Source organism: Candoia aspera, chromosome 5 (assembly GCF_035149785.1).
Source record: "Candoia aspera isolate rCanAsp1 chromosome 5, rCanAsp1.hap2, whole genome shotgun sequence".
Taxonomy (NCBI): Eukaryota; Metazoa; Chordata; class Lepidosauria; order Squamata; family Boidae; genus Candoia; species Candoia aspera.
In genome coordinates, this window is record NC_086157.1 from 58,154,585 (window position 1) to 58,177,797 (window position 23,213).

The 23,213-nt window shown below is 39.1% G+C and overlaps 1 protein-coding gene across 3 annotated transcripts in view; it reads left to right on the forward strand.

Moving 5' to 3' along the window:
* LOC134498907 (cystathionine beta-synthase-like protein) overlaps nucleotides 1–21,887 on the forward strand; it is a 45,646-nt gene extending 23,759 nt beyond the window's left edge. For all 3 annotated transcript variants that reach the window (XM_063305292.1, XM_063305291.1, XM_063305293.1), the window contains 12 exons: nucleotides 612–691; nucleotides 1,387–1,521; nucleotides 2,429–2,498; nucleotides 5,263–5,354; nucleotides 7,694–7,819; nucleotides 9,475–9,559; nucleotides 11,220–11,325; nucleotides 12,872–12,949; nucleotides 13,884–14,018; nucleotides 15,383–15,491; nucleotides 18,791–18,875; nucleotides 21,710–21,887. In XM_063305292.1, the coding sequence (XP_063161362.1) occupies nucleotides 612–691; nucleotides 1,387–1,521; nucleotides 2,429–2,498; nucleotides 5,263–5,354; nucleotides 7,694–7,819; nucleotides 9,475–9,559; nucleotides 11,220–11,325; nucleotides 12,872–12,949; nucleotides 13,884–14,018; nucleotides 15,383–15,491; nucleotides 18,791–18,875; nucleotides 21,710–21,819 (1,211 nt within the window). In that variant the 3' untranslated portion in view covers nucleotides 21,820–21,887. The remainder of the gene's footprint in view (nucleotides 1–611; nucleotides 692–1,386; nucleotides 1,522–2,428; nucleotides 2,499–5,262; nucleotides 5,355–7,693; nucleotides 7,820–9,474; nucleotides 9,560–11,219; nucleotides 11,326–12,871; nucleotides 12,950–13,883; nucleotides 14,019–15,382; nucleotides 15,492–18,790; nucleotides 18,876–21,709) is intronic.
* The last annotated feature ends 1,326 nt before the right edge of the window (nucleotides 21,888–23,213 follow it).

Below are 23,213 nucleotides of genomic sequence, written 5' to 3' on the forward strand. Positions count from 1 at the left end.
CCTTTGTGAAGGGATGAGGGAATGTTAAAGTGGTGCATGCTTAGTTTTGAACTCTAATCCCACTCCACCATATGGATAGGTCAGGAGAAAAATGTAGGCATAGGTAGAAGTGTATGGAAGGTCTGCCTTTAGCTCAGCCAGCTCTTTCTCTCTCTATCATTATGGGGTCTAGCTGGTTCATATTGTCAGGACCTAAAGCAGCTGTTGAACACAAGCTCACAGGTCATGCCTTTGGCAGCATTATCGTTATCTCATTAGGATGATGATTTTATACATTAGTCTTCCTCCCCAAAATACCATAATTCGCTCAAGCAGGGAGAGCTACTGCCAGTGCGCAACTGGGAATAGGTAGAGTGATATCTTTCCAGAAGTTTTATACTACGTCTCCCATAAGTAGCCAGAAGGACTAACAGGGAGTCTGGGAAATATCTGGAGGACACCAGGTTGCTTATTCTTGGCATACACAATACTGAGCTAAATCCGATCAATAGTTGCTTGGTTTAGGCTAACTGCTTGGATTAGGGTAGCTGCCTATATTTCTCCTAAGTATAGAATTTCAGAATATAAGACAAATGTATGGCTTTTTTTAGTGACATTTTTCTTGGTTGCAGGAATTGGACTGGCCTTGGCAGCTGCAGTGAAAGGATACCGTTGTATCATTGTAATGCCAGAGAAAATGAGCATGGAAAAGGTCAGAGATGTTTATCACTGTGTGATGACTGCCCTACTCAGCTTACCTTTAAATTCGTTTCATACGTGGTTAAAGTAGAAATCTCTTTGATGGAGTATAGTGCGCAGTACAGGGAAAACGTTGTGAATGGAAGTTCCCGCGCTTTCTCCAAGTTAAACAGCCCAAGGAACTCAACCCCCTCCCTCTTCTTCATTATGCAGCCTCTCTTTCTCATGCCAGTTCATTCAGTTCTGTGCAGATGTCTCCAGTGGCTTGGCAGCTTGACCTTGGATGCCAGAGATAGCCCAAACAAGATGGTTTCACACTCCTGGCTTGTCCCCCTCCCACTTCTACCGACTCGCAAGTCTTGACACATGTTGACTTCATTCATGTGCGTGAGTCCGATCGGATGTTCTGGGAACGTTTGATCTGGGCCCATGACACACTGAGTGATCCACACATGGTTGTATTAGTTTACTGAGGCACTGTAAGTCAGCAGTGCGGTGTGTGAGAAAGCTAGTCCTAACCTGCTATCTTAGTATTTAATAAGGTTTTGCATTAGTTGTGTAATGGGGCTAAAATAGCTAATCCAGAGCACCATCTGATTTTGAGTTGGCTCCAAGTCCCTGTAACCACTTTAACAGTCTAGTTGCATAAGCACTGTCTATGTACAGGCATAGACATTTTGGCTCATTTTGATTATTGCTGTTAAATAGGTGGATGTGCTGCGTGCCCTGGGGGCTGAAATTGTGAGGACTCCAACAACTGCCAGGTTTGATTCTCCAGAATCGCATGTTGGGGTGGCATGGAGATTGAAAAATGAAATCCCCAACTCCCACATACTGGATCAGGTAACTTACCCTCTGAAGAAAAAAATGTAGGTGGCTGGGCACCATGGAAGATAGTCTCTATTCATTTATTCATGCACTACCAATATGAAGCAGAAAAAAATGCTCCTATGTTAAGAAACAGGATGAGAGGAAAAAGCACTTGTTTTAGAGAAAGCAGGTACTTTATTGCCTGAACTTGCGATGGTGGAAATATTCTATCTTCTACTATCCATTAATTCTTTGGGTCTCTTCCTGCAGATCACTGTAGGCCAACCTCTGCTTAAATCACAACAAATTGATAGGGGTGACACTGGTTGCTATTAACTTGTTCCGTTGATTTCAAGTGAACTTTTGTGCAATCTCTTCCTGTCAGATGGACCCGCTTTGTGGGGTTTTGGCTATTGAAGAGGAGACATTCTTGGCACAGAAGGGTCAGCAGAATATCTTAACAGCCTCTTTCTAATATAATGTAAAATGCAAATTACCCTACATATATAGTGGTGATTAAAGGAGGGGCTAGTACATCATTAATACTACAGAGGTTTTAATACCTCTGGAGGGAAGGGAAGGGGTTTGTATTCTTGATGGTTGAGTTTTAGAATAGTTTTCTTTGTGATATTTAGTAAAATTAATGTTAAAAGCATTACTTTATTTTCCGTTTTCTGTTGCACTTGTTTTCAGTTTTTTCACCAAGATGGTTAATAGAAATAATACAGCTACAATAAAACATAAAAACATTGACATAAAAAAACAAGGACAATAAAACAGCAACTCAAACCATTTAAAAGTCATTTCAGGGGGTGTTGTCCATGTATGTATGTATGTATGGTATATCTTGCATCTGCACTATTTCTGAGTCACATCTGCACTATTATTGAATTGGTCAGACTATTGTAGATCCTATTTTTTCTGTGTTTTTTTTACACAGTACCGCAATGCCAGCAACCCCTTGTCCCATTATGACATAACAGCAGAGGAGATCCTTCAGCAATGTGAAGGTATGTTTTGTGCTTTACAATAGCTTCTGTTCCAGAAATAGGGAGTTTCTGGGAAACTGAAAATATGTTAGGAGAAATTGATTAATAAGGGTGCAAGAGGCTTCAGTCCAACGGCCAACTTACCTTTGTAGGTAATTTGTGGGACTCTTCCAGTGACCAAGTTAATTCCAGAAACAACTTGTTTTAAGAGATGGATTGTACATAGCTTAGAAAAGGAATGCGCAAATCTTAAATCTGGACAGCTGTTGAAATTCCTAGATTGTTTAGAACGGGTTTAAGAACCATAGATTTCCAGGGCAGTGTGTGTCCCCTAACAACAATGGCCAAAACCTGCAGAATAGTTGTCTAAAACCTGTATCGTAAATTGGTATGTGTGTGTATGCGTGCATGTGTGTATATGTCAACACACATCTATATCAAAGCAGCTTCCTGCTAAACACACACACGCAAATCCACAAATGGAAGTTTTACCATCCTCCATTCTCTGCTAAACATTATGTGTTCACCATGAAGAGAGCGCTTTCTTAAATCTCACCTGGCCTTGTTGGGCAGTATTCAGTTGAGTACCTGAGTAGCTGCACTTTGAACCTCAGAGTGAGAGAGTACCCCCATGGCACAGGTGATACTTATCTATAACTGGCAGTATTTCTTTATGATCCAGCTTTGGGGGATAACATAAGGGGAGGGCCCTTGCTTGAGATTCCCAGACTGGGTGGGCTGACATGGCAGACTAGACTGGATTTGTGGGCTAGAGGTGCCCCATTCATGCTACAGGTCTGTGGGCCCTGGAGATGTTTTCTTGCCTTGTTTATTTTTAAAATAGTGTTTGTGCAGCAGGTTCAATCAAAGCCTACTTAATGAGGTACTGTAGTTGCGGCATGTGTACATGCCAACCATATATACAGAAGATGTATCTATGATATCCATATTGCATAATCCAGACTGAAGAGATGGCACCATACCAAGGCTGCTGAAGAAGCTTTGTAGCTGAACAAGATTTTGGATTTGGCTTACATGAGATACTAAATGAACCCATACAAATGATATTATAGCTTGGTATGTTATATGAAACAAGAGCTTAAGTTTCCCATAAGCAGTGGCCAATTTAGAAAATACATCACATATTTTCTTTAAACATTACTAAAAATGTTGGGGTGAGGACATGGGTAGGGGAAGCTGTGCATGCCTTGAAATATGTAACTTTGGGGGGGCTCAGCATGTTTTGGAAAAATAATCCAGTTATAGCTGCTACTCATTTAACACCTACCTCGGTTAGCAACTATTCACCAATGCGGTGGTAAAAAAATTCATTTTCTGACCAATGCGTGTATTTACAACCAAAGTTCCTGCACCTGACAACAAAAGCCTTTGGTGTGAAGCTGATTAAGGTCTGGTCAGTTTCAGGCAGCCTCTGCTGTGGGCTGAAAGGTTCTAATCAACTAATTAAGGTCACAGCTGAGCTTGTTAACTTGGGGTTAGCACTGTTTAGGGAAGCACTGTGCTTTGGAGAAAAGCAGCTCAGGAAGAAATAGCTTGCTTAAGCAATCTCTCCACCCTGGGAGGGGGCAAAAAAAGGAACAAAAATGGGTCAGGCACAGGACACCTTATGAGAGAACTTTATTGGAATGAGACGGCAGCAACCAGTGATCTTCGCAGCCTCTCTCTCTCACACGTTCACTTAGTGACCATTTCGCTTAACTAAAAGTTGCTGGAACCAATTATGATTGCTAAATGAGGAGAGGGTGTATTAATCATATTTATTACCTGGAAACCAGCAGAGGGAGCCCCTACACAACTGTCCTTTTTTCTTCTATATAAGAAATAGGGCAGAGCATGCTTTGAAAATAATTAGAAGAAGCACTTTGGATCCCATGCAGGCCCAGAGACCTTTTTCAAGTATTGGGATATTGTTTTAAACTTCATGTTGCAGTTTAAAGTAAGATGCATGGAGATATTTGATAGATGAAACTGATAAGGGAACGAAGATTCAGACTCAAGTATCTTTGAACAAATCCAAAATAAATTCAGATGTGTCAAAACGGTACAGAAAAATAAACGCTGCTTCTGCAAAAAAATGACTGGGAAATTGGAAGATGGATTTTTGCATGTTACATTAGCAAGTACAGGAATTTTCTAGTTGCACCTGAAGAGTTTTGCGACAAAAACAGTGAAGACTCTTGCAGCACCTTAAAGGTAACCTAATTTATTATTGCATAAGCTTTCATGGATCATGAAATACAGGGAATGCAGTCCTGAGAAAGGAATATTATACATCCCCAAGTTGTTAGACAAGAGAGAAAAGATATAATCATATAAGGAGAAGGCAGGGCTCTGGGTAGCTAAAACACTCATTCTTGCACTTACAAGCTGATTATCAAATGTGATACAATAAGAACTGACTACTTTATCAATGTAATTGTGATAATTAATGTAAGCCAGGTTGAATAAAGTATGAGCAGAAAAAGAGCAGGGCAAAATATTCTTACACATAAAATATCTCAACATATGAAATGCTCGTCAGCATTCATAGCTGGTAAAGTCTGGGTTGTAGTAAAGTGACAAACACGTGCAGCTCCTTCTCTTCCCATGATAGCTTTCAGAAGCTCTACACAATAGCAACACGAGACATCCATATTGTATCTTGTTTTTCAGGGTCACTGATGAAAAAGCATCTTGACTTAAGAGCAAAGTAAATGTTCTTTATTGCTCATGTAGATACAGCTTTTTAATATTTGTAAAATATTTGTTTCTGCCTCTTCAATAGGTCAAGTAGACATGATTGTGGCTGGAGCTGGCACAGGAGGCACCATCACTGGTATTGGCCGAAAAATCAAGGAGAAATGCCCTGGATGCAAAGTAAGCCCCAAAGAAGGGCATTGTGTTACTGCTTAAGTTACTGATGTGGGTGTGTGTGTGTGTATGGTGCATGTGTATACACACATATATATGCCCTTGTAGATTATACCTTACAGGCGCTATAACAAATGGCAGGTGATCCAAAAGGGCTATTTTCTTCTCCATACAAACTGTACAGGGGACAAATAAAATGTTTTATCCAGTGGATTACAAAGATGACTTAGAGTCATTCCTGTGATGATTGAAATCGCATTTATTGAGATGGCTACTCTCCATAAACTTGATTGTTCTTGAGTTCATTTGCTACATTTCGCCATGGGCGTGTGTGCCTCAGGAAAATTTGGACTGCTTGTACGCTCAGATAAAATTCCTATAATGACTACACTTATTCTTTAAGCACAAAAAGAAATACTATGGCATATTACCTCATGGAATAACGTAATAGCTTTACATTAATATTGAGTGAACAGACATTCCTAGTGTAAAAGTATCTTAAGTATTATTGTATGCTGCTTGGTAATTTGCTTATTCCTTTTTTTTTTGTCTCAACGTTGTCTGCTGGAATAGCACTATCCAATATGCGCTTTCCCATATATTGAGAACGGTATAGACGGTTGTGTTCAATTTTTGTGAAATAAAGTCAATGCAGAGAATGGGGCCTGATTATTATAAAACAGAGTCTGATGTTGCCCTAGACAATCCTCTGTTACATTTAGTTAACGCTGTTAAAACAATCCACTACTGTTAGTGGATTACATTTAGTTAACGCTGTTAAAACAATCCACTACATAATGGCTTCAGAAGTAAGCTTTTGGCTGCTGGTGTCATGTGTTATATCTTGAACAATTACTAATTAATAAAAAATTAAAGAGTGGAGCTGATTAACATGTTTCTGTGTAAGCTGCTCCTCTCACATTCCAGATGTACATTTAGAAAGGAAAATATGAACTAGAGCTCTACAAAGGGTGGGGAAAATAAGCACCTGGGAAAACTTTTGAGCAGAAAAACAACTGCTGGGGAAGAGTAAAGTACTCCTTCCACACTGTACTTCTACACTAAAATTCACCATCTCCCAGGATAGTTTTCTGTTTTGGAAGCAAACAACCCAAGGAGTTGCGGTTTCCTTAAACATATTTGGATGAAATATTGATTTGCCCTCTAAGATGACGAGTACTCATGCATTCTCCTTTAATTTCTTAATGTCAGCTATGTTTCATTTTGTGGGAAATCAGACTTGACTCTAAGAAATTATTTCTTAGGGCAGTTATTTAAGAAATGTCTCAGATCATGATATTATGCAAATATCTAATAAGGGCAATTGCTTTTTATTTAGGTCTCATAGACTGATTAATCTTAACTGCAAATGAAGTGCTTTATTTAAAAGTACATGAGGCTGTTTTTGGGGGGATCTGTAAAGTGATCCCCACCCTTCATAAAATTATTTCAGTGATAGACTGATTCATACCAAGTAGGTAGGTAACCTAATGTTCCCCTCTGTTTGGTGGAGACTGTTTTTGATTGTTGTCCCAAGATGTAATTTTACTGTAATGAGATCTAGCATCTGAATGGGATCCAGAATAAGCTACTTGACTTCTGCCTTTTTTAAATCCAAGTGAAAGTAATCTAAGAACAGCAAGATTTTTCTTTATGCGTTAAAAAAATGTTAGATTTTCTGTGGTTCCAAATGAGGCTTTTATTGTATGATCACCCTGCCTCATTTATATGTGATGAAAAGTGAAAGGTCCCCTGTGCAAGCACCGAGTCACGTCTGACCCTTTGAGGGGCACCGCTTTCATGACATTTTCTTGGCAGACTATAGCGGGGTGGCTTGCCATTGCCTTCCCCAGTCGTCACCTTCCCCAGAGAGCTGGGTACTCATTTTACCGACCTCGGAAGGATGGAAGGCTGAGTCGACTTGAGCCGGCTACCCGAGAGAGAATCCAGCTTCCTCTGGGATCGAACTCGGGTCATGGGGAGAGTTTTCAGTTGCAATACTGCCGCCTACCACTCTGCGCCATACGAGGCTCATTTATATACTTCTACCAATATCCAGTTGTTGCCTATTCTTTGTAATGATCCAATTTTCTATCTTTTTTCTCACCAAAATAAATCTGGTGAGGAGTGAAAAATGGAATACCTACACAATACTTACATTTTAAATGGAAGTGCTCAAAATTCCACTATTCAGCTTAGACATTTCCCAAGGTATAACTGCAGAGGCGCCATTTCCACCAGTGACACAGCAGTTTTGATTTAGTCATTTCGGTGATTTAATTTAATTGCCCTTTTAAAATCTGTATATTGAAAATCAAAATATTCAATCACAAACTGCTCTGCAGATTATAGGTGTTGATCCTGAAGGATCTATCTTAGCGGAGCCTGAAAAACTAAACATAACTGACAAGACAACTTACGAAGTGGAAGGTATTGGATACGATTTCATCCCTACAGTTCTAGACAGATCGGTAAGTAAGTTTCCATATACATATCCTTTAGTGGGGTGTTTCTCAACCTTGGCAACTTTAAGATGTGTGGACGTCAACTCCCACAATTCCACACATCTTAAAGTTGCCAAGGTTGAGAAATACTGCTTTAGTGTTACCCTTACTGGAATCCCTTTGGCTCTTAAGTGCAAGACTAACCTTTTTGCCTTCTTATTTCCCTGCTCCAAACTTAGCCCTTAATCTTTTTTGTGAAAATTTTGATATGCAAGTTTTATTTAGATTCCTGAGCTTTAACAGGTCTGATCCTATTTTTGTCCATTTTTTAATTTTGGAAGACAAGCTATTATTAAAAGAATTTTCCCATATTTATAACAGGACTTATTCATAGCACAATATGACTTAGATGCTCCTTCTTAAGAGCAATCTATTTGCCTTACTTAGCTTGTGTAGATTGGGTAGACACCCTGGAATGGAATAGCACAGAAGAAATGGAAGATTAGGAAAGGTGTTGTGCAGCACTTAAATGGAAATAGTTTAAAGATTCATGAGGTGCCCTCTCTGGCATAGCTGAAAAACCCTGGAGTGCTGTATTTTAATTCTGTATATGGGCTCCAAAGAGCCTTTTCTTGGTTCTTCTATGCATGTGGTGAGGTCCTGACATTTTTACTACAGTTCCTTGTGCCATATCAAATACTTTTCTTAAGGATTCCTCAAATTTTATTTACTCATTTATTTATTTGTTTGATTTAAATGTCAGTAGTAGTTCAGTATGCATACATGAATGTTCAGCTGCAAAAACAAAAGGAGGACCTGAAAAACGTTTGCTCTGCATGACTGGGACATGGCCTTTTAGAACCAGTCATAATAAACTTACGGTCTTTTTGGAGTCTGTATAGATATGTATGTGTGTGTTCTCCCTCTCTCTCTCTCTCTCTCTCTCTCTCTCTCTGTGTGGGTGTGTGTATTCAGAGCTACTGTAGTTTGGTGCAGTGGTTAAGGCACTGGGCTAGAAACTGGGAGACTGAGAGTTCTAGTCCTGCCTTGGGCACGAAGACAGCTGGGTGACCTTGGGCCCGTCACTCTCTCTCAACACTAGGAAGCAGGCAGTGGCAGACCACTTCCAAAAAACCTTGCCAAGAAAACTGCAGGGACTTGTCCAGACATTCTCCAGAATTGGACATGACTGAACTGATTAACGTACAGTATATATACATATATTCAATATACATGCTTATTCCAAGGCTGGAATAAAGTTCCCACTACTTGTATGGTGCTCCCTTATTCAGTCATTTTGGTTAGAAGTAAGTGAACTGCCAGTGAGATTGTGAGGGCTAATAAGTTATGCTAGATATCCATTAGAGCGAGAAACAATGCAATGAGTCTGGCCTTTTCTAGAAAGCCAAATTGATGTCATCAACCTGCTTTGGTTTGTGGAAGGTTTGCCTGCTCCCATTATAGAAGAGAATACTTAAAAAGCAGAAATTCCTTTCCAGAGTCCTTTAAAGCCACTTTAAAGTGTTTTTTTCCCCTGAAATTTGCAATAGTGGACCCAAGAATCCACTGCTAAATTCATTCCTCCTCTCCATATATTTTCTGGCATTTCTAGTACCAATGGAGGACCAGAATGAAACAACAGGTCTAGCAGAATGTTTTTGTGCCCTCTTTCTTCCTTCTAGGTGGTGGACCAATGGTATAAGTGTAATGATGAGGAATCTTTTGCCTTCTCACGCATGCTAATCAGAGAAGAAGGACTACTATGTGGTAAGTGTAATCTGATTTGTAGTCAAGACAATAATAGAAGTAGTGGCAACATTTTTGCTCTTGATAGCAGTTCATGCATTTGACTTCCATACCAGCACACAATTTGTATGAGGAACACAAACAGTGAATTTGGATCTCATGGATTTCATTGAAGTCTACTTCTGCAACCATCCAATATGCATCTTACGGTTTGAAGCAGTTCTTATGAGCAGAGATCTGTAAACTATGTAAAATGCTGCTTACACCAGGAATCTCTTGAACAAGAAGGATGTAGTCAAAAACAATGTTAGTGACTTCAGATATTAGAAGATAATGTTGCTTCATTAAGAAAGTCAGTTCAATAGAGCCTCCTCTTTCTCTTTATGCCTATACTGGGCTTCTACTTTCAAGAGCTGTTAGAGGTACTGTAGCTTAGTTACAGTAGCTCTTTATACCCTTCCATTGCCTCATGCAGCAATTTACACCACAAGCCAGTGGTGACTGCTTCCTCTTTTATCTTTGGCACTGTTATTGCCTATAATTTGCAAAACTACACATATGTCCACATCTGGAGTAGTGCATATAGTTCTGGTTGCCACATTTGAAAGAGGATATAATACAGATGGAAAAAGTACAAAAGAGGACAACCAAAACAAGCAGGGGGCTTGAACATCATCCCTAGCTTGGAAAAAGGATGACTGAGGGGAGACATGATCAAGTCATGCATTTTAATTATTCTCTCAAAACACTAGGACAGTGTTTCTCAACCTTGGCAACTTTCAGATGTGTGGACTTCGACTCCCAGAATTCCTCCGCCAGCAATTCCCCAAGGTTGAAAAACACTGCATTAGGATCAGGGTCCTTTATGAAACTGATTGGAAGATTTGGAATGGACAAAAGAAAGCACTTTTTTACATAGGATCTACTTAATATGTGGATTATTATTATTATTATTATTAATTTCCCACCTTTTTTATATATAACTCAAGGCAGCAAACTTACCTAATACTCCTGCCTCCTATTTTCCCCACAGCAACAATCCTGGGAGGTGTATTGGGCTGAGGGAGAGTGACTAGTCTAAAGTCACCCAGCCAGCTTTCAAGCCTAAGGCAGGACTAGAACTCTCAGTCTCCTGGTTTCTAGGCCAGCACTTTACCTGCTAAACCAGACCTGCTCCCATATCATTATCACAAGATGTGGTGATGGTCACTAACCTGGATGGCATTAAAGGAGGATTGGATAGGTCTGCCAATGGAAGATAGGCGTATTACGTATTATTGGTTTTGAAGTTCCAACATCATCTGGGCTGGGGGCAGTATACTCCAAATAACCAGTTGCAGGGGTGTAATTGCAGGTGAAGAATATGTCTTGCCTCCTACTTGTGAGCACTTCAGAGGCATCTTCCTGGTTAGTGTGAGGAACAAAATGCTGGACTAAGATGGACTGGTCGATACGTTCCTATGTTATTGAATAGCGCCTGCCATTGAAAGAATGTTTTTTGATTATGACAGAACTTTTCTAAGAGTCGGTTACAAGGGTTTAAACATAGTGTGAAAAAGTGCTTAAACTACTAATCAAGAAGCTTTGGCCTCATACTCTTTCCTTTTTCTCTTTCTCTTTCATACCTGTGCATTCCAAAATACCATTTTGAATTTTGAGACTCTCCTGTGTCTTTTGACAGGTGGCAGCTCAGGCAGCACCATGTCTGTTGCTGTCAAGGCTGCCCAAGAGCTAAAAGAAGGTCAGCGTTGTGTTGTCATCCTTCCTGACTCAGTCAGGAACTACATGTAGGTACCTGGCTTGTATGTCTCTTCCTTCCCAGCACTGATTGAGATAGGGCTGTGCAGATATCCAGAGTCAAAGAGGAAAAGGTGATTTGGAACTCTTTGGACAGGCACATCCCACCTGTCAGCAACTCCTTAAAGTAGCTATATCTTTTCCTGGGCTCATGGGCATGATCCCAGGAATATACAGATTTGGTTTAAGGAGGATGTGATGTGCTCACATATGCATGCTCCAGATCATCCTTTTGCCTTTCAGTCCAGATTGTTACATAGCCCTGCCCTACTCTAAAAGAAAGGTTCCTGCCCTGCCCATTTCTTTTGAAATTTCAAAGCTGATACCAGAAGTACCAGATGAATTCAAGGCTAAATGGTTCCAGTGATACTGCTGCAATATACGAAAGGCACCCAACTTAAAAACCCACCTATACTCAAGAAACCTGAGGAAATGTTAACGCCTATTTCACTAGAACATTGGGATTCATTCATGATGTAACTAGGGTTGGTTGGTTGGCTTTGGTCTATCACCTGTAATCCATTTGCTAAAAACCACATGAATACTGTGTTTTGAAATACATTTCTTTCTTTCTCTCCTACGTGGTTCCTTAAAAGATACTTTATTTTACTTACTGAAATAGCCTACAGCAGGGGTTCCCAGCCCCCGGGCCGTGGACTGGTACCGGTCCATGGCCTGTTAGGAACTGGGCTGCACAGCTGGAGGTGAGTGGTGGGCGAGCAAGCAAATTTACAGCTGCTCCCCATCGTCGCATTACCACCCGAGCTCCACCTCCTGTCAGAGAAAGCAAGCCCATTGGCTGCTATCTCCAAACAGCGCGAAGAAAAAAGAATGAAAGGTCAGGAAAAAGAGGAAGCGCTTGAATCATCCCAAAACCACCACCACCACGCCCCCCAGTCCATGGAAAACTTATCTTCCACAAAACCGGTCCCTGGTGCCAAAAAGGCTGGGAACCGCTGGCCTACAGCATTTACATTTAGGGTAAGCCCTTGAGGCAAAGATGTCCATGAGGGGGAGCAAAATATTTATGATGGCGACTGTGACTGACTGACAGTCCTGTCCCTTTTTTCCATGTATCACACATTAAAAAGGACTGGGGTTTTGATTGCACAATCACAGATACCATCTTGATTTTTTTGGACCCCCTGTGAGAGCCCCAAATTGAGGTCATAGCATGCCAAGTGAGATCAGCTTCTTGTGTGTTCTGATGTGGCTGTTGCTACCTCTCAGCTATGAGAGGTTGCTACTGCTTCATTCCACTTTGCAGTCTAAATCTGGCTTTTCAGCATCTCAGCCTGCCCTTCCCATTGCTACTTTTAGGTACCTGACTCATCAGAGAGTAGTAGTAGTAGGGGAAGCAGTCCTGTAAAAGGCCAGTTTGGTCTAAATCTTGCCTGATAGCTGCGTGTTTAAAATAAAGATACTTTTATCATATTCTGTGTCATTGTATCTCACATTATCCTTATTGCTTGTTTACATTTAAAGCAGGTATCACCTAAATTGATGCTTATGACTTACTTTCTTGGTGATTTTTAGGTCTAAGTTTTTAAGTGACAAATGGATGATCCAAAAAGGGTTTATGAAAGAAGACGATGATATTGTTAAGAAGCCTTGGTGAGATAAGATCTATCATACTTTAATAAAATGTGTCACTTTTCCCCAATTTTTAAGATTAAATGAACCATCGTGTGTTTTTTTTTTTTTTTTTTCTTATTTTCTCTGAGTTTATGGGTGTAACGTTTTAATTTTTCTTTTCTCTCGGTCTGGGTGTGTATGTGTATACATGTCCACACACATGTACCAGTTGAGGGGAATACTTCATGGGTCTGAGAAAATAGACTGTAGTCCATAGACTGTTAGTTTTTAAGCCAGGAGGAGCCTTTTTAAAATGTTGATCATTAATCCTTTCAAACAAGATGTAAAGTCCAAGCCAGTCATTCATTTAAGATTTAAGACTCTTAATGGCTGGTTCAGAGGCATACATGTCTCCATGCCAGTTGCTAGAGAGCATGAACAGGGAAGTGCTGTTGTGCTACATTCTTGCTTGTGAGCTTCCCCTAAGTGGCCACTGTGGGAACTAGATGGGTCTTTGGTCATCTTCATCAGTATTTAAAGAAGGAAATGAGCTTTGCTAAATGCAGCATTGTGCAATGCAAGCCTCTGTACCTAAGGGCACATCTGAGGATGTAGGAAACTCATAGAAAAGATAGATGGCTTTTCTTTCTCATGCCAGTAATTTATAATGTCAGCAACAATAAGCTGGCTATGCATACTATACAACCTCCTGCTCAGCTCACAGTAGCACTCCTCTTAGTGATGCGGTGATGGTATCCTCAAGGTGTGGCAAGCAAATAGAAGAGGTGTCCCAAATATACATTCAGTCTAAGTGACCTTTCTTGGAAGTCAGGCAGAGGATGAACTGCTGTATTTACTCTTGAATACAATATTCAGCTGTATAAGTCTTTTCAGAAAAGCTTACGTATGCAAAGATGCAACCTAGGTTGTTCTTCAGTGCCTGAACTGTTAACGATATTTGCTCGTTTCCAAGGTGGTGGCACTTGAAAGTTCAGGAATTATGCCTGTCTGCTCCCCTAACTGTACTACCAAGCGTTACCTGTGAAAAGACTATTGAAATACTCAGAGAGAAGGGATTTGACCAAGTACCAGTGGTGGATGAATCTGGGTATGTATAGGCTTTGATCTTTTCTTCCTTTGCTCCAAGTAAATCCACTTTCTGAAGAGTATAATGTCTGCATATGTCCTGTTGGGGAGTATTTGTCTCATATGGTTTTCTCAAGCAAAATCATGTTAGTCATGCTGTGGGGTTTGCTGTTTGAATCGCTGCAGCGTGATTGAATGGCAAAGGGTTAGAATATAAATGTAGATGTAGGACCGCCCAGAGTCCCTCCTTAGGGGGGAGATGGGCGGTGATAAAATTTGACAAACAAACAAATAAATAAATAAGATATTGCTCCTTTGGCTCTCTGCTAATTGAACTTGCATTCAATTAGCAGAGGGTAAGAGCCTAATGTGGGTAAGGGTTAGAGCCTGATGCATGCAGTTGAGATACATGAAATGGGTAATCATCTGAAGCAACAGATCCTTAAACCCTATTTGTGTCAAGTCACAAGGGCTGCATGATAGAATGGCACCTCCTTAAGGTTAGGGGAAAATGGAGCTAAAGCCACTGCTTTTAAAATCTGCTTTTAAAGTTATGACCTGGTTTATTATCTTTTGAGAGAACTGTCATCTCCTAAAAATGGCCCATAAAATAATTACTGAGCTCTTATTGCATAGCCAGTAAGTAAAAAGCCAGTGGGATGGCTAACCTGACTAGGACAAGTTGCGATTTGAGCAGGGAAGTCATTCCCAAAGTTCACCCCAGTTTAATAAACAAGGTTTGTTTAGTAAGTCTCATATAATCTGTGATAGCAGTAGCTCAGATGTAAAAGGTCCTGTATTGTCTGACCCAGACAATACAAATTGTACTGAGTGGTAAACAGTGAGGAAGATGTGACAGAGAAAGAAATATCTTTGTACTCTCACCTAGTTCTGGCAGGTCTTTTCTATTATAGAAAGGTAACTTCTCCGAAGTTTTAGGGGCTGTGCAGACACTAGCTAATGATAAACTTTGGTCTAGAACCAGACAGCTTTACGAGGCAGCATAATAAAGCAACTCACTTTCAGTGCATTGTAAATAGAAAAATAACATAGTCCTTTCACAGCATAAGTGCCATGTTTGTTTGCTACAGTTTTATCCTGACAAGATTCAAGATAAACATTGTTTGGAGGGCAGCAACTTGAAGTGGAGCAGGTCAAGGTGGGGAAAGGTCAAGCAGCCATCCTCCCCTTGCTAACTGGGAATTTCAAAATTCCCTCCTCCCCTCTGAAAAATGGGGGGTGGTTGGTAAAAGAAAATAACAGTGTGAGAACAATGTGCATGGCATTTGAATTTCTGGAAATGCTGATGTAAAGCTTTAAGTGAGAAGAATAAGAAGTGTTGATACAACTCATTCATTACTTTGCTTGGGGTGTCCTTCTTTTCAGACTGATCCTGGGGATGGTTACCCTCGGCAACATGCTGTCTTCAGTGCTTGCTGGTAAAGTTCAGCCACTGGATGAAGTCAGCAAAGTAATCTACAAGCAGTTCAAAATGGTATTGTGCCTTCTGTACATTTCTTTGTTTCTCTTCCTATCCCCACCTTCATGTTATGTAGAAAGAGTTTCTGGAAATCATAGTATATTGATGCGGGTTAAGGAAATTATGCACATTTTCCTCAGGCAGAGCAAAATTCAAACAGGATGTTTACATGCTTGAAGTTCATTCCAGTAAATTTCTAGGTGCTGTTTGCTGAACAAGTCTTGTGTGTGAGAGAGACTTCAGTTTATTAATAGCAGTGTTTCTCAACCTTGGCCACTTGATGGCTGGCTGGGGTATTCTGGGAGCTGAAGTCCACACATCTTCAAGTGGCCACGGTTGAGAAACACTGATTTATAGTAACAGCAGGACAGCTGAAAAAGGCTTGTAGAGTCTTGCAGAGGTAATATGAACTGTCTGGAACAGGAGACAGGAGGCACATGCTTTTGGGTGTGCTGTATTGCTGTGAAATCTGGCATGAGCCATGTGAAGGATTTGAATATTGGAAGGACAAAAGAGGAGAGACAGTGTCACTGCAAGGTGTGCTGTTTGGCTCAGAAATACTTAAATGCTGCTTTAGTATATGTGCACTGTCCCTAAAGCAGCATGCAATAAACTTGACATGCCCAGTTTAGCAAGGTGGAAACATTTATAAAATGAAAAGTCAGCTATTTAATTATCATAGCCTAGTGGCATAAACATAAAGTGGCAATGATAATACAGTATGAGAAGAACTATATTATTATTGATATTATTAATTAAATCTATATGTGCCCAACTCTCATACTTGATTGTTTACAGGAATTTCTGTGTAAATGAATAGGTGCAGAGAAGGTAATTGAAGATGATCACAGGATTAGCAATAAAGTCCTATGAAGAACAAGACCAAGGGGTGGGGGGAATATGATAGTAGTCTTCAAATTCAAAGAAGTCAAGACCTGTTCCCTATCATTCCAGAATGCAGGACATGGAATAAGTTACAGGAATGTTTAAAGCTGACAGTGATACTGATAGTTTGACAGTGAAAATAAATACCCAGAGAAGTAGTAAGCTCCTGTGAGCTGTTATCCCAGCTGTCTTTTGACTGGATAGCTTTCTTTACCTACTACATACTCCGATTCAAGTAGGTGGAAGTTACTCCTGGTATTGGAGATTAAAAAGTTTAGACTGAGAAATATAAAAGTAAATGTATGAAGGCTCTGAAGTTAGTTTTGGGGCTTCTCTTTTCCAAATTATAAACATATTCAGAAGAAGTAGATTTTGAATATGTTTTAGTTATTTATGAATATTTTTTATAAAAGGAATTGCCATAATTTTTGCTAGTAACATAGTTATATTCCATTTTTAAACAATGTGTTAATTTTTCTGATTTTATCATTCTAAAAAGTGTTATTGATCTGGTTACCATTATATTAAAATACAATATTTGGAATTCCAAGACCTCCTTCACTGATCCTTTTCTACAGCATCTTTGAATTTAGTCTTGCTTTTTTGTCATTATGTGTAAATTTACTGATCATTTTCTACCATTTCTTACCATTTGAGACGTTTTTACTGCTGCTATTTTACCAAGCTATGATAATTTTAATTTTGACCACTCTTCCATTTTCTTAACTAATTAATGGTTTTTGGTTTAATTGAAATAATTTGTCAATTTTTTTTTAGGGAATATGTGCTCCTAGATATTTGAAAAAGTATTTACAGATTTTACTTCCTGGTGATTTGCTTAATGTATTTTGTACTGCCATGGAGGAATTCATGCATAGAAATTCTGACTTAGAAAAATTAGTACTTAAACCTACTAATTTGCCAAAATTTGTGAAAATGTACATAATTCATAATGCTTTAAGTTGACACAATCAATTCAATATCATCTTCAAAAAGATTTATAATGCACCATTAATTTCAAATCATTATATATCCAAACATTACCTTGTTTCCTTTGCTAAGGTTTCTAATGAGATAGCAAATAATAGTGGGGAGAGTAGACATCCTTGTTTAACACTGCTTTTTATCAAGAAAAAATAGTGCTCTATCATCAACTCCAATACAATCACTAGCGTTTTGATAAATATTTTGAATTATTCTAGAAAATTTATCTCCAAAATTTATGTATTCTAAGGTAGAAAATAGAAGTGGCCAACCTAGGATGGTAAATGCCTTCATTGTATATAATTATTATAATGCTTATTTTGGTTATTAGCCAAATAGATTATATTAATAATTTTCCATATTGGATGTGCGATTGATCTGCCTTTAATAAATCCTGCTTGGTCTTCATGAACATTTTGGGAAGACCCAACTTACAATATATAAATCCTAGGAATGTGCAGCACTTTGTATCCAAAACAGAAATGCTACTTCAGGGGGGCATGGAAACCTGTCAGCACCACCTTAAAGACACTGCATCTTTTCCTGGGCTCACATGGTAGCTGTGTGATCCCAGGAAAGTACAAACCTCAGGTAAGGAGGTGCCAATTCTGTACCCATAGCTGATTGCATCCTACTGATGCTTCCTTAGCTCAGACAAGTATTTTCCCAGGATAGTGTGCAAGCCACGCCTAGGGAGGGGAGGATGCATCTTCTTGAATGAGGCACCAATATGTGCAGTGTGCACACCCACACCACCTCCAAAACACCTTTTCTGCTTCAGATCCCAAGCATTGGCCGTCCCTAATAAACCCTGATTAACCTTAAAGGAAGGGTTTATTTCCCGCTCCCACCCCTAAATGCATATAAAATGGGACAGTCATTTTAAATTTATTAGGAATATGGTAGTAGAATTAGACTCATTTTTTTTGTTTTGTAATTTTTTTCATTGTCTTTCTCAAAATCCTCCTTTGGCTTCAATTGGCAAGGCTGGGAAAATGTGCTTCTGTATACTTTTTAATGTGCAGATGTTAAGAACTTCCATTTATAGTCTCATCCTGTCTTCACTATGGAACCTCAGCACTAATGCAGATAGGTGTCATATTGCAAGAATGATAACTGGGTGATGGTATGAATTGTTATTGTGGAGGTCCATGCTGTGTCTCAAGTGAACAAAATGCTTGATTCTCAACCCCACAGGGTGAACAGAGAGTACTAATGATCATATCCTGAAGTTATTTTCTTCAATTTTTCTAATTGCACAGACAAAAGCTCTATGAACAAACAGTACATGGATTTTTTAAAATTTAGCTCGTGAACAAATATTTTTTAGAAATCTTGTTGGAAAACTACTGGGTGGAGTGAGGATCAGAGTTCTTATCTAAATGTGAATGTCGTGTAAGAAATAATGGCTAGGTCTTTTAATGTCATGCAACTTTCTCTTGCAGATTCATTTGCAGGACAACTTAGGAAAGCTCTCTCATATTTTGGAAATAGATCATTTTGCTCTGGTGGTACATGAACAGATTCAATGTGAGTATAAGTTTATTTATGTGCTGTTCCAAATCAGTTTCCGCCTTTTTAACTAGCATGTTTCAGAACTATAAGTTACTGATTTTCTAGTAACTTATAGTGATTTAATATTCCTATTAAATATATTCAAAGAAACCTGTAGCTATGGAATAATGTTACTTCCAGCTTCTCCGATCCAGTGAGTTGGGTCTTTTTAAATCTTGGTTTGGACTGAAATGAATAGTCTATAAAATGTAACATGTATATTAATAATTGTACAACCAAAACTTTAAATGAAAGGTTTGTCTTAGTTTGAGCACTGACGTTGATTCTGCTCCCACTATTATTACAGTGCCAGGCCAGCCTTTAATTTATCTTTAAAGAAAATGGATTGTGTACTGTTTTCTACCTTCACCTTCCATAACAGATATCAAACTTTCTAGATTTCTCTATTTTATGTACAGTATGTAATGGAGCCTCCAAAACCTCTAAACTTCCAATTCAATCCTGGCATGAATCTGGATTTTTTTCAGCTGCTCCCCGTGTTTAATACATAGCATCAGAAGTGAATGGGTGAGCAACTCAAGACAAGGAAGATTAGGATATCTGACTAATGTGTGTATAAAGAAACAATAGCATTATAAGTATTCTGTCCCTTTCTTTAAAGTAACCCCTGTAGTTACTAGGTGACTTTGTCTTCAAAGTCATTGTTAATGTATAACTATCCATTCAATATAGTTTTCCTGAAGGCTTATAACTGCACTTTAGGCTTGATTGATGTATTTCAAATATAATAGTGTATGCTGGAATGGCATAAACAATTCCTCTGCTATTTATAGTTCCCTGAAATTTCATAGAATTTTGCAGCAAAAATAACAGAATATTGTAGCACTTAAGACCAACCAATTTATTATCACTTAAACTTTATTGTGAAAGCTTATATGATAATAAACTGGTTAGTCTTTAAGATCTCAGAAAACTCTTTATTATGTTCTGCTACTGTTGATTCCTAATTTGTTAAATAGTTTTACTTTTTTATTTTTATTTATTTCTATAAAATAACATTGCTTTCCAGTTAGTTATCACTCGAGGTTCAGAAAATATCCATCTGTCTGATGCACATTTATTTACTATCCGTTGGGCAGAAAGCCTACCTTTAAAATAAATGTTACCCATGTGTCTTCATGGGGAAGTGGGGGGAACCATTGCCTTGGGTCATCCTAAAGGTTTTCATCATCCAATGGAAGGACACAAGAACTCCTTCCATCAGATAAAAGAAACCTTTTGAATCTAACTGTTGAATTTTAAAACTTTCTAATTTGAAGGCTGCTTCAAATTTTCAGTCAGAAGGTGCAATTTTGGTAATGGGGCTGCACTTAATGCTTATTTTTTGAGGAGGAAGGGCTGAGGTCTACAATAAATGGAGCATTGTGAAAATTGGGCTGATGTCATGCCATGCATGTGGGCAAGGCCAGGCTTTTCTGCATTCCCTTCCCCAGGGTTCTGTTGTTTGTTTTAAGGCTTGTCTGCTGCTGCTGCTGCTGCTGCTGCTGCTGCTGCTGCTGCTGCTGCTGCTGCTGCTGCTGCTGCTGCTGCTGCTGCTGCTTTTAAGTCTGCTCTAAGTTTATACGAAAATATTACTGTGTCTCCCCAGAATAGCAGAAAACCAGAACTGGGGGGCAGGGGTAGTTGGAAGGGGTTGCAGAAAACCAGGGATCACATGTAGCCTTTGTCCTAACAGCCAGGAACCACGCTGAGACAAGGAACTAGTCTCTAATGTTTTATTGCTTGTACATAACAGGAATCCTAACAAACTGAAGAAGCGTGGGAAAAACCCAGACATACAAACCCCAAAGGCTAAGGCGGTCCCGATCTGTGTCTCTTTGAATGGCTGCCCAATTCCTTAGTGCTACGCATGCGCTTAACAGTCTGGATGGGAGCCCCCTGCTCGCCATCCTTACTCATGACAGCCTTGTGTCATAAATGTGGAGCTTGATTTTACAATGATAAACAAGTCAAAAATCTAATATTCATAGACTAGACCACTGTTTCTCAACCTTGGCAACTTTAAGGTGTGTGGACCAACTCCCAGAATTCCCCAGCATGCTGGCTGGGGAATTCTGGGAGTTGAAGTCCACACACCTTAAAGTTGCCAAGGTTGAGAAACAGTGGTAGGCAACTCACCACAGAAATTATCCCACTTTAAATCCTAAGTTTTGGGGTTTCTCACCCACTGTTAATGATATGACCTTTGTTACCTCTTTTTAAGTGGCTTTTATCTTTCAAGTCCAGTCTGTAGCTGCCACAGAATAAGCAAAGGCTGGCACTTCTACACCTAAAAGAATGCTTCTGCTCTATGGCAGAGTCTGCAGAGCCTTGCCCAGTTTATCCCTGAAATTCTCAGAAATTCCCTTGTTGCAGTTTGTACGGAATATGCATTTGAGGTTATTACAAGGTCATTTTGTTTTCCAAAATGCTTATAGCTTGAGCCAGCGGCATCACATAGATTTGCACTGAATGCTGGCAGACTTGTATCAGTAACATAAATAGGCCCAGTTTCCAGAAGCAGAACAAGGAAACAAGGCAGTTCCTAAGCTGCTACCATCTTGGAGTCTTTTCCCTGGTTCTGTAGACTGGATTTACTGGCTTGGAACTCTGGGAGATACAAGTCTAAGACATTGGGAAGGCATCTGGTTGGGGAAATCTAATGTCAGATAACTAACTATGTGCATGTGTAAATTATCTGTATTGTGTAAGTGCAGATAGTAATCTTATGTTTTAAAGTGGCCATTTGAAAACACAGTTTCCACCTCATTTCACAAATCAGAGTTATTGTGTTCTCTTGTGTCTTCTAGATCATAGTAATGGTGAATCGAGCAAAAGGCAAATGGTGTTTGGTGTTGTTACGGCAATTGACTTGCTGAACTTTGTGACTGCCCAGGAACAGAAGGGAAACACAACCTAAGTTCAAGAAACATGTTGATAGGCATTGTTTCATTGGCTTTTCACATTAAAAAAAAGTCTCTCTCTCTCTCTCTTCTTTTTTGTCTTCTTTTGTTAGAACAATCTAGAAAAATCCTTTTGGTCAAAATGAATAAGGTCAAAGTAAATCGTTATAAACAGCTGTTACATTTTAAAATGTTTTAACTTCTAGAATGAACAAACTGAACTATAAGGCACTGGGATGTTTTAGGATTAATAATTTTAGTTAGAAATTGCTTTCTTTGCACATACAAGTTTTATATTGTGAAGGCACAGCTGAGCTGGAGGACTAAGGCCTGAATGATCAGACCATTGCAATAGGATGGCTGTGTGTGACAGCTTCCTGAAGCTCACTGGTCCTGCTTCCACATGAATGATATATCTCAAAAATCTCCCATCTCTTGCACTATGCTATTTTGCAGCCCAGAATAGTATTAGGTATCTTAATCTTTAATCCTATTACAGCTTGACCGGTGTCAAACCTACTGTCTGTCTTCTACTGCACAGATTAAGAAAACACAACTATTTCCTAGCTTCATGAAGGAATTGTCTTCATATGTATCCAAGGGTTAGAATATAACATTACATGAGCGACAGGTAAATTGGTCTGAAAACATCTTCTGTCTTCTATAAGAAGTCAGCTCCCTTAACCTCTTTTTACAGGGGTTAAAACAAACTGCTACTTTGTTTATCCATATGTTTCTACTAAATTCCATATTCTACCTCCACCCCACCCTGAAGACGAAGATGACAGAATATCCTTTATTCTTCCTATTTGCAGATTTTACTTTCTGAATGCTTAATAGCAATGCCCTTCGTCATCCTGGACAAATTATAAAGATGGAAGGGGAAACAAGAAATCGTTTTGCAACTTAGCAAAAACTAAAAATGGGGGAAAAACCCCCTTAATTAGTACATGCAGTTTCCATTCCTCTATGTACATTATGTGTGTAACCAAAGAGAACTTTGCATACTGAATCACTGCCAACTCATTGCTAGAAAAATAAGCAGAACCTCTAGCAGCATCAGAAAACACTGTACTTTCTCTACTGTTATGTGTTCTAGCATCTCATTTTCTGTTTATTTATCATTGGCTAATTTGACTACTAATACTTTTGTTCCACAAAGACCAAATCAGAATATTTAATCCTAAATCAAAATATGATTCTAAGTTTATATCTGCACATTTATTTTTTAAACTGTCCAGCATTATGTTGACCAAGTTACTTTTATCTCTGCTTTGTTCATGGGTATACTAGGTTGTTTAACATTATACTTGTTTAGCTGGTCTTGATGGTCTCAATGGGAAATAACTGCAGATGCACTTAGCTGTTTTCTGATTCTTTTGGTAGTCTACTTTGATGCAGGATTTTATTT